General features: G+C 27.3%; 1 protein-coding gene across 2 annotated transcripts in view; it reads left to right on the forward strand.

The window, feature by feature from the left end:
• Positions 1–12,975, forward strand: part of LOC122534153 (putative phosphatidate phosphatase) — a 70,312-nt gene that overhangs the window by 32,733 nt on the left and 24,604 nt on the right. For both annotated transcript variants that reach the window (XM_043664524.1, XM_043664523.1), the window contains exons 3-4: positions 4,217–4,321; positions 5,872–6,071. In XM_043664524.1, coding sequence (XP_043520459.1) covers positions 4,217–4,321; positions 5,872–6,071 — 305 coding nt within the window. The remainder of the gene's footprint in view (positions 1–4,216; positions 4,322–5,871; positions 6,072–12,975) is intronic.

The following is a 12,975-nucleotide window of genomic DNA, read 5'->3' on the forward strand; positions in this document are numbered from 1 at the left end:
AATGCAGACTTAATCCAATTTCAAAGTTTATATTACCATTTTCTATACCTTTTTTCTTAATTAGACTTATTAAATGTCACCCAGACGAAACAAATGATGAGTTTATTTACTTCTTAATCATTTCTATCCAGTGATATCGTACCTTACGAGTTCAAGAGAAAAAGAAAGCGACGAGTTATTGTATACGGTCCCGGTCACTCGTTAAGGTCCGCGAACCAGTTACCAGAGGAGCAAGGTCAAAAAAGTTAATCATACTTTTATAATCCTGTTTATTATTAACTTGTTGTAAAATAATCTATCATTTTTATAATATAATAATATATTATTAAATATTATTATTTTAATAATAATATATTAATAATTCTATATTATATATTATTATGATGTATATTAATATAATAATATATTATTATTAAAATAATATCAATATAATTTAATAATATATCATTAAGTAATATATCATTAAGTAACTTATTATTTTACTTGTACACGCATTCAAGAGAAAAAAGAGGCAAACTCTCAGAATTATATTTATGGAAGGGACTCAATTTCCATTAGAATCGTATTTCGATCAAATCCAGAGCATTTCTTTTAATTTTAATTCTCCTTTTTCGACGTACGTACATATATATTCATCCAACGAAATTATAATGTCAGTTTCGTCGTGAGAGCTATCAACCCAGGCCTGTCTACCTTCCTCCGAGCCCGAAGAATAAAGGAATCGAAACTCCAGGCACGAACCCTTCTCGGATTCCTGACGAGCCAGGTAGGAAATTCGTGAAGCCAGATGAAACCACGTTTCACGTGGAGCGAGCAACCCAAAACAAACGAGGTGAAATGGAATTCTCGTGAACAGCAAGCACGAGGCTTACTTAGAGGAGAGATTGCTAACAAGGGCCTGCTTATTATTTCAAGTGCCACTAAACACGTTCGTGGACAGATCGAATGGCAATTTAGATGAACAGGAGGAAAGGATTTGTGCGCTTGATCGCAGGGACAATCGTGAGAAATATTTCCCTTTCGATGTAATATATCATATGATATAATATATAATAAGGAATGAAATAACATCTTGCTCTTCTCGTTGCGTAGGAAAGAATACGCATGGACAGCGAAATCTTTTCTGCATTGTAATAGTAACGTAGAGAATTTTCATTAGCTAGTTGCGAGTCCATAGTACAGCCATAGCGCAAGTAACATAATAAACATAAACAGAAGTATAATAATATGTTATAAAAAATGCAAGTATAATAATATAATAGTATAAAGTATAATAATATATTATAAAAAAACATAAATATTATATATAATATAATATAATGTTATTATATATAATAATTATTGTACATTATATGCATAGTGTAAAGTATAATAATATATTATAAAAAATATAACTATTATATAATAATATAATAATAATATAATATTATATAATAATGTAATAGTATAAAGTATAAAATATATTATAAAAAACATAAGTATTATATAATAATATAATAATATTATTATATATAATAATTATTATTCATTATATATAAAGTATAATAATGTAATAATAGTATTATTATATCATTATATAATAATGTAATAGTATAAAGTATAAAATATATTATAAAAAACATAAGTATTATATAATAATATAATAATATTANTGTAATAATAGTATTATTATATTATTATATAATAATGTAATAGTATAAAGTATAATAATATATTATAAAAACATAGGTATTATATAATAATATAATAATAATATTATTATATATAATAATTATACATTATATATATAGTAAAGTATAATAGTATAATAATAATATTATTATATTATTATATAATAATGTAAAAGTATAATATATTTTAAAAAAATATAAGTATTATATAATAATATGATAATAATATTATTATATTACTATATATTTATATATTATTATATAATAATAGTATAAAGTATGATAATATATTATAAAAAAATATAATATAAATTAATATAAATACATAAATAAATATATCTTATAAATTCACTTTCGTACATTTTTTTTTTCTTTTTAGAGAACCCGAAATCTCAACTGAACGTAGAATTTTAAAACACGGACAAAGTCGAGTTCTTCCGTCGTAGTTCTCACGCGTGTCACAGCCCTTTTCCCTCAGGTTCCTCTCTCGAAGATTAATCAAAAGCAACGGCGCGCGACTCGAGGCAGTAATCCGCGTGATTATAAAAAAACCGTGAGGGGAGAGGCTTCCAAAAATTCTCGAGCGCGTTTCGAAACGAAAGTAATCTCTACTCTGGCTTCCACCGATCTGTCACGGCCCCGAACAAAAGTGGGTTAACCGGCCAGATTCCAGATAAAAGTCGCCAGGTGATACGGCCGCCAGTTGAATGAAATACAACGGCACGGTTTTTACCTGTTTTATCCTTTCTCTGCTGCTTCTTCTTCTTCTTCTTCTTCTTCTTCTTCTTTTTCTTCTTCTTCTTTTTCTTCTTTTTCTTTTTCTTTTTCTTCTGGGCACAGAGGAAAAGGGAGAGAGAGGCCGCTGTGAGACAAAAGGGGGATATTATCTTAGGGGGACGTATCTTCGAACAATTCATTAATTTATGACGCAGTGAGGTCATAATTAATGAACCTTAGTCTCTCGACGTGGTAGGTAGCTTTTTTTCACAAGCTTTCACCGAGCTTTGCGAATCACTCGACTTTAGATGGAAGGGAGAGATTGACCAGAGAAGGTGTGTGTCACTGCGAGTAGGAATGTAATCAATGTAGAAAAGCTTTTAATGAATTACGTGATTTACTCTCTGATATCTTTTGCTGAAAGATTTTTATGCTTTTCGTTTAACTCTGCTGCTTTATCTCTTCACTTATTCGTCGCGTTCTGTCATTTTGTTTTATTTAAAAACTATGTTATGTCCATTTTGAGTGATATATATATATATATATATATGTATCGCTTCATACATCTTTTTTTTAGTTAAAAACTATGTAATGTTCATTTTGAGTGATATATATATATTTATTTATTTATTAATTTTTTATTGTATATCATATTATATTATTAAAATTTTATAATATATTACATTATAATATACAATATTAATTTTTTATTGTATATTATATTATATTATATTATATCATATATCATATCATATTATATTATATTATATTATATTATATTATATTATATACAATATTAATTCCTTAAATAATTTTTCCAAATTACGATAAAATACACTTTAAAGTCAATTGTAGTAGAGTAAAAAATACTAACTCTGTTCTCTGTATATGTATATATATATATATATATATATATATATATATATATATAATCTAGAAGAACAGAGTTAATATTTTTTACTCAAGTGTATTTTATCGTAATTTGAAAAAATTATTTAAGGAATTAATATTGTATATGATATGATATGATATGATATGATATAATATAATATAATATAATATAATATAATATAATATAATATAATACAAAATAAAAAATTAATATTGTATATTATAATGTAATATATTATAAAATTTAATATTTTAATAATATAATATGATATACAATAAAAAATTAATATTTTATATTATAATATAATATATTATAAAATATTGTATAATATAATATTAAAATTGTTCAAAAATTGAAAGTATCGTTTGACTTTTCATGGACGATTGTGGTTGATTAATATTTATTATTTTTACTCTCTTATTATTAAACATGGAGTAAACATACAGAGTACATTCTTTTTCACTGTCGACAGTCTTCTACCGACTTAAGAGCAATGGGCACCTTAAAATAACTGTTAACATCTAGTCTAGGTTACGTTGATCTATTCCTGTCCAATGGTATAGTAACCGTGAATATGTTACCATTCCTTTTCTATTTCACGTTTTTCGTGAAAACTTGTCACTTTTCTTTGTCTTTTCTTTTTTCTGATTTATCATCAATCAATCCTGACGAAGTCTGTAAGAAGCTGAAACATCTTATGCAGATAATTGTCGTGATTTCTGACCTACATCTCGCATTTCCATTTAATTCACATCGCCATGAAAATGTTGAAAATGTTCACTAGTTCAGGATGATCATGTCTCTTGCTAAATACGTTTCAAAAAAAAAAAAAAATAATATCATATAAAGTGTAATGTTTCTTTTTCTTTTTTTTTCTGTCTGTAAAATGTTTTAAATAACACAGTGCGCTAACATAGGTGTGAAAATTTTGTTGCAGATGATAGTCGGAGAATATTTTTACGCTAGACGGTGCGATGCTGACACGACGAAGATATTATTTGGCTATAACATACCTACATGGTTATGGGGTGCATACGAGAAGGTGCGTTTTTATTCTACTGTAAAAAACCAATCGAACTTTTCTTTGTTCCACGTAGATAGATTCAAGCCACGATCCTAAAACCACATCATAGAAGCAGGAAAATATTGTGATCATGTTACGAGGAACAGCTATCTTTCCTTTTGTATACTTTTCGAAGAACAGCCTCGAAACACGTGCTTTTCTGTCAATGTTTAGAAAATTCTTGATTGCTCGATGTGAGGAAACACGTTAAGAGGATAAAAATCCTTTTTGTGAGCAAAAAAAGAAAAAAACACTAATCTCCTTTCAGTGTCTCTTCCCCTGAATAATTCGACATACATTTTCTTTCTTTTCTTGTTGAATATTTAATACGTGTCTATATTGTATTCTATAAATTTTATATTAATATACACGTGTCTGTATATAAATTAAATTTTTTTATATTGTATATACATGCAAATTGTAAATTCACAAATATGATATTGATATTTACAAATTTACAAATATATGTTATATATATAGTAATATAATAATATATAATTATATTGTTATAATATATATAATAAATATGTAATTATATTATTATAATATGTATAATAAATATATATTATTATAATATATATAATATTTGTATACATTTTTATATTATTAATTATACACAATATCATATTTGTAAATTTATAATTTGCTACATTATCTGTGCCATGTAAAATCCCTTTGAAGAATTTTTAAAATTTTATAACTCGGTTATAACTATAATTATTAGATTTGTCTCCTCAAAAGACGAGAGTGAATTGGTGAAGGGGTTCAGTTTACAATATTAGTTATAAAATTAGTAAAAAATGGTATAGTTAAAAAATTTACAATAGTTACAAAAATAGCGTAGTCAAAAAATAGAAATATACCCAATTTTTTCAATTTTTTTTTCTAACGACACAATTCTTACAATTCTTTACAGTATATACTATTTTTTACAATAGTTACAAAATAGCATTCTTACAATTCTTTACAGTGTATACTGTTTTTTACAATAGTTACAAAATAGCATTCTTACAATTCTTTACTATTTTTTACAATAGTTACAAAATATACTATTTTTTAAAATAGTTACAAAAATAGAATAGTTAAAAAATAGAAATATGTTTTCAATTTTTTTTCTAACGACAGTTTCTCACAATTCTTACAATTCTTTGCAGTATATACTGTTTTTTACAATAGTTACAAAATAGCATTCTTACAATTCTTTACTATTTTTTACAATAGTTACAAAATATACTATTTTTTAAAATAGTTACAAAAATAGAATAGTTAAAAAATAGAAATATGTTTTCAATTTTTTTTCTAACGACAGTTTCTCACAATTCTTACAATTCTTTGCAGTATATACTATTTTTTACAGTATATATTATTTTTTATATGCAATTTTTTACAGTATACTATTTTTTATATGCAATTTTTTACAGTATATACCATTTACATGTATTTACAGTATTTAGTTTCTTGTATAGAATTGTGTAATATAAACGTAGTAACGATGATCGTATTAATGATAAACGCATTTGACATTGCAGATTGGCGTATTCGGTTTTGGAGCAGCAACCACTGTTTTAATCACCGACATCGCCAAATACACGATCGGCCGGCTGAGACCTCATTTCGTGACTCTCTGTGCGCCTAATGTTAATTGCAACTTACCTGAGAATCAGCACAGGTACATTGAGAACTACAGCTGCACATCCAACATCTCGCGCAGGCTTCTGAAGGAGATCAGGTAAATATACATGCTCTCTTTTTCCGTACCCGGGGCTGACCGTTTTATTCGACAGTGCGGAAACTGTCGTTTAAAGCCGCGATAAGCTTCGTGTAACTTTCGTTCGACTCGAGTCAGACAAGTTAATTAGCTCGCTCGAGCTGTAAATCAACGTAATCTTAAAGAGATTCGAACGGTACAGAGAAATCTCTGTCTCTGTATGAATTTCATTTTTTTTCATCCATCCCTCGAGCTCTCAATTTCATTTTTCGAATCTCGTTTCATAATTCAATTACACCCGTCCGTGCGATTTCATTTTTTTTTTTTTTTTTTTTTTTTTTTTTTTTTATTTCAACTCGACTGCGGTTTTACGTTGATGTTAGTTTTATTTTTATTATCGGTTCGATGGAAATTGATCTTGAAATTTTTAATTGAGGTACTGTATGATATGGGATATTGTATTAAACAGTTCCAAACGATTGTATTAATTATTTATAGTTTCTGTGATCGTTACTATATAATATTATGTACATTGTAATCGTTACAATATAATATTATATACATTGTAATCGTTTACAATATAATATTATATATCATAAAATTCAGTAACACTGTAGGGGAAAGTTGTGATAGTATTATATATCATAAAATTCAGTAACACTGTAGGGGGAAGTTGTGATAATATTATATATCATAAAATTCAGTAACACTGTAGAGGGAAGTTGTGATAATAAAATCATTGAGATCATTTTTACTTATAATTTCGCAATGAAATCGCGCGAGAGGCAAGTAAGTGTCCTGATATTTTTGAATGATGGTGTATGTTTACCTTTCTCAGTGTAACGACCGATACTTATGCATGTCCATACTCTACCATTTGGATAATTTATCAGTTTCTCCTTCATGAGAATCTTTGTTTTTTTTTTTTTTATTGAAACAATCCTGCAACTGTTCTTTTTTTATAATTTAATTTCATTTGTATTTTTAGAAAGTAATCCATGTATTTATCTAAAATTCATAGTATTTTTCATAGTCGAATAAATCGTTATTAATTAATTTTAATTTTGCGACCCTTTTATTTTTCTTATAAGAAAAATTTCTACAAAGAATTTCGTTCATATTTCTATTTATTTATAACTAATCGTTTAGAATATTATCTACAGAAAGTAATCTTTTAGAGTATCACTACTAACATGCAAAGTTATCATATATTTTATTCGAGTGGAAAAAATACATTTTAAATTCAACAAGTCTTCTTGTGATTTTCTGTCGATTAAATTCAGTTTTTGAATGTAATTCAAAATTAAGTTCAACTTTGTTAACTACCATAAACTTTAGAATTATCATATTATTATAATACAATAATATAATAAATATAATAAATATAATATAATTATTAATAATTATTAATATTTTATTTTTATATAATTATTTATTATATTATATTATGTTAACTACCATAAACTTTAGAATTATCATATTATTATAATATAATAATTAATAAATATAATAAATATAATATAATTATTAATATTTTATTATATAATTATTTATTATATATTATATTATAATATATTATAATTATTATAGTAAATATTTATTATATTATATTTATTATTATTTATTATTTAGAATTATTTATTTATTGATCTATCACTTGTTCAGAAGTAGACACTACACAGAAGGGTGAACACAGAATTTACTCAACATACCTTAGTAATACCGTCAGCACGAAAGTATGTAGCGTCGACCATAGAAACTAAATACGTCACAATTGAAGAATTTGATATCAGTCGTCTGTTGTGTGCGTCATTTTCAGAAGTGGAATTTCTGTTTAAATTAACGATTACTATCATTCGAGGAAATAGGAACCCACTAGCTGCCATGGCAAAATTATCACAACAGACAGTCTAGACAACAATTAATACTGTTTGATAAAGATGAAGAATGATATCTTAGATTTCTGATATCTTAATGATATTAATGATATCTTTTGTATGCAGTAACTTAGCCGCGGTAATTTAGCTAGTAGCAATCTAAAGAAATAGCAAGATTCCATATTTTTGGAGAATTTAATGAGGAATGAAATTTTGGATTTTTCTAATTCAGGGTAAATCATATTAATTTAGTAATATAGTAATATAAATATAAATTTAGTAATTTAGTAATATAATATTTATATTACCAAAATGAATATTATATTTAGTAACATGATATTTATAATAAATTTAGTAATATAGTAAATAATAAAATCCATTAACTTCCAATTACGTATATATATATATAGAACTTTAAATTAATATCTAGCCGTATAATTAATATAAAAAATAATATAAGTATATACACAAACAATATAAATATAATACACAAAACTACAAAGTATTAAATCAAATCTTGTTATAATTAATATACAAAACTACAAAGTATTAAATAAAATCTTGGTATAATTAATATAATATACAAAATATAAATATAATGCACAAAATTACAAAATATTAAATAAAATCTTGGTACAGTTAATATAATATACAAAATACAATATGAAAAATATAAATATAATACAAAAAACTATAAAGTGTTAAATAAAATCTTGGCATAATTAATATAATATGCAAAATACAACATGAAAAATATAAATATAATACAGAAAACTACAAAGTATTAAATAAAATCCTGGGTGTAATTAATATAATATACAAAATATAAATACCCACGAAGTATCAAATAAAATCCTGTTATCGAGTTTGACCAACTCGTGATCTACGATAAAAATCCACGTTGGTAACGTGTATAGTTTTGAATTTGCGTTGCGTGTGCCGGGGCGTTCGATTCGCGATCGAGAGGAATCTCGAATCGAGAATCTTCAGGGCAATACCCTTTCGGGGTATCTGAGATCGTAAAACGTCGAATCGCGTGACGGTAACAATTGCGGGCGCAGTTGGCGGAACGAGCGGCCAACGTAGAATTAAAGTTGATGGAAAGGAACGATCGCTGTCATTATTTTTCGCACGCTTAACGACCGGAATGTATATACAAAGGGACGAGAATCCCACACTCTTCCCTTTCGAAACGTCGCGTGTTTTCACCTCTCAGGAACAATCTGTTCGCTGTAGTTCAATTCGTGTTCAATTTATACCGTGATGTCGTGATCCGATGAAGAAAAGTATGAGAAAGATCTCGAACGAAGATCTCCGCGGTCGAAGCGCCGCGATTCGAAGAAACTCACAGTTCACGGCAGGGACCATTTAGTGCTTTATTAGATTACCATCTTCTTGCTCACTTCGACGACCTTTTCGCCTCTGCGAGACGAAAGTTGAAAGAGCGATTTTCAAAAGAAGAAACGAAATCTGACGCATAATAATCTGGTGCATAATAATTGTATTGTTTCGTTTATAGAGAACTACAATTTATCGATCCTTTCGCTGATTTTAATGCTTTTACGTTAGCTGGGACTGGTGTTACTACGTTGGACACGCTCATTTTTTTTTTTTTTTTTGGGACGATAAGAATTTTATATTAATTTAATTTTATAATTAATATAAATATAGAATTTTATATTAATTTAATTTTATAATTAAATATAGATTTTTATTAATTTAATTTTATAATTAATATAAATATAGAATTATTAATTTAATTTTATAATTAATATAAATATAGAATTATTAATTTAATTTTATAATTAATATAAATATAGAATTTTATATTTAATTTTATGATTAATATAAATATGGATTTTTATATTAATTTAATTTTATGATTAATATAAATGTAGAATTTTATATTAATTTAATTTTATGATTAATATAAATATAGATTTTTATATTAATTTTATGATGAATATAAATGTAGAATTTTATATTAATTTAATTTTATGATTAATATAAATATAGATTTTTATATTAATTTAATTTTATGATTAATATAAATATAGAATTTTATATTAATTAAATTTCATAATTAATATAAATATAGACATTTACATTAATATAATTTTATAATTAATATAAATATAGAATTTTATATTAATTTAATTTTATAATTAATATAAATATAGAAATTTATATTAATTTAATTAATATAAATACAGAATTTTATATTAGTTTAATTTTATAATTAATATAAATACAGAATTTTATATTAGTTTAATTTTATAATTAATATAAAATTCAATTTAATATTTAATTGGGAGAATTATTAAATTTCATAAATTTAATAAAGTTTAATTAATAAAGACTTTAATTAAAGAAAATATATTTTGATTTTTAACTTAAAATTAATAGATTAAATTACTTTAGGGATAACAGCGTTATATATTTTTTTTATAGATCTTATAGAAAAGAATGATTGCGACCTCGATGTTGAATTAAGATAAATTTTAAACGCAGAGGTTTAACAGCTAAGTCTGTTCGACTTTTACTTATGTAAACGCTCGTATTCCTATTTTTTAACGATTGTTTTTCTTTTTCCTTTTTTATTTTTAATAACTTGAGAAGAACGCGAGAGAATTGTTATAATAAATAAAATCTCACAAATATTCAATTCATTTATATCTCCACGAGCGTACCTAAAGGGATGAGGTCTGATACTCATGCGTACTCTTATTTTTCGAGTTATTTATCTTAATATTCGACTCGAGTTATTTATCTTATTTATATTTATCACCGTAGAATATCTGCTAACTATTAGAAAAAAAAATATCCTGACACGCTCTTTCAGTTATTTACTAGACACGCTACAACTACAACAATCGAGACATTCAATCCAATTCTCACAGTAAACAGAGGTTCGCGTAATTTTACAGATTCTTTACATTCGTTAATACATTCGTTAATGCGTTAGTCTCTAGAGAGTTAACGGGCGTTCTATATATCTCTCTGGCCGATAGTATGTATATATACCATACTTATTCCACTTGGTCGAGCCCTGGTTACGATTCGTTGAATTCGCGTCCAAGTCGTTGCCTGCTGTTTGCTCTTCTCTTTACTGCTCCGCCCCGGCTCGTTACTTCGATAATCACTTTGATCCCTGGCCAGAGCTGCTATTCCATCGGCTAGACATTATTATTCGCCTGTGCGCGCCTGTGTGAGTTTGTTGCGCGCGCGCGTGCGCAGTCAATCGCAACGGGGGAATTTCGCCGGACTTTTTGCCGGGGCCCCCGGTAGCTCGAAGGCCGGTTTCAACGGATACGGGGCGAAGGAGAAAAGGAGAAAAGGAAGAAAAAGAAAAAAAAGAAAAAAGGGACCGCTCTGATCGGCGGCAAATGACAATGAAGAGGGGCCTTGTGCCCTGATGGCGATTCGCATTGGACGGGTTCCGAGCCCCAAACGCTGCCTTACATGCAACAATTACCCCCGAACGCTACCCTCCTGCTCGTTGTCGCTTCGGTTGCTACTAAACCTATTGCGCTGGGATGGCGTGCCACTCGCGTTGAAAATCTCCTCTCAGTTTTAGTTTTATGTTCAAATGTAACCCAGAGGATAAATTCATCACTGTGGAGATATGATACAAATGATGTTTACTTGAAAATCACGAACAATTAAACAAAGACAAATTACTTTAAAGCAACACGAATTAACAACTCAAATAAATTCTTTCGACAACGCAGTTGACACTTTTCAACAGGTCTCTTTCAACGCACTGTCACGACTCTGGCCTTTTTAAAAAAAAAAAAAAAAAAGAAAAGAAACGCGTGTCTATGCCTGTGTTGGACTTGTCGCATCACATTCATATTCCTATGATCAACAAAACAGGCCGTCTGTATTATCTGTATCATCTTATATTTAAGATCAGTCAGATGAATTGTAATACTACATTAGTTCTCAGTAATTTCTATCATAGTAGTGATATCATCGCCGGCGAGGTCAGAAAGAAAGCGACGAATTATTTGTGGTATATACGGTTTGGTCCAGAGACTGAAAACCGAAATATTTTGAGGTTTAGATATTATACCCAGAGACTGAAAACCGAAATATTGTGAGGTTTAGGTATTATACCGTTATTTGTTCTCACATTATCGTATTATAACTACTATTTGAGAAATCGGTTTTAATACCGGTATAAGACGGTTATACAGGTATTTTTATACGTATTTGATGTCCACAACGGTAAAAATACCGAAATATATACCGGTTTACCGACGAAAACACATTTTTCTACGTACAACAGTGACTCTTATTAACATTCGAACGTCATGCTATTCAAAACATTGTTGTGGATCTCGATTGTTTATAATAGTAAATTCATTGGATTAATATTTTAATAATATAATAGAACATTCATTATGGTTTATAGCGACATAAATTTTATTTATTTATTGCGCATATTTTTCTTAATATCAAACAATAAACTGAACTATGTTGAAATGTAGCGTGGCAAAAATATTCGGACATTTAAGGAACTACAATATTTGAACCTAAAAATTGTTAACATAAACGATAATTAATATTTCGTTAGGTAACCCTTAACTTCAGTAATATATCGCAGACGCTTAGGCATATTTCCAGTAATGTTTTTTTAAGTAATTTAGTGGAATATTCTTCCATTCTACGATTAATCGTTGTTTCAACTCCTCTTTCGATTTATCGACGTACGACAATTAGTCATTTTTCACCGAGAAAAAGGAGAAACGTATCGAGAAATCGGTCATCTTTTAAAATTAAGTGAGAGTATCGTGGCTGATATTGTATGGAGATGCAACGATGAATTAGTATTAGAAATAATTAAGGATACGTGTATAAGCGTCATCAAATTTACTATCGGCAGCTTTATGAAAACATTTCATCATTGTCTCCTTTTCCTTTTCTAATATATTAATATTTTATTTACCGGTATTATACCGAAATACATCTATAGACCTAACATCGTTTCGATAGCATCATACCGGTATTCGCGCCATTTCGGTTTCATCAAGTATAATCGAATA

This window comes from Frieseomelitta varia, unplaced genomic scaffold (assembly GCF_011392965.1).
Source record: "Frieseomelitta varia isolate USP_RPSP 00005682 unplaced genomic scaffold, Fvar_1.2 scaffold_577, whole genome shotgun sequence".
NCBI lineage: Eukaryota > Metazoa > Arthropoda > Insecta > Hymenoptera > Apidae > Frieseomelitta > Frieseomelitta varia.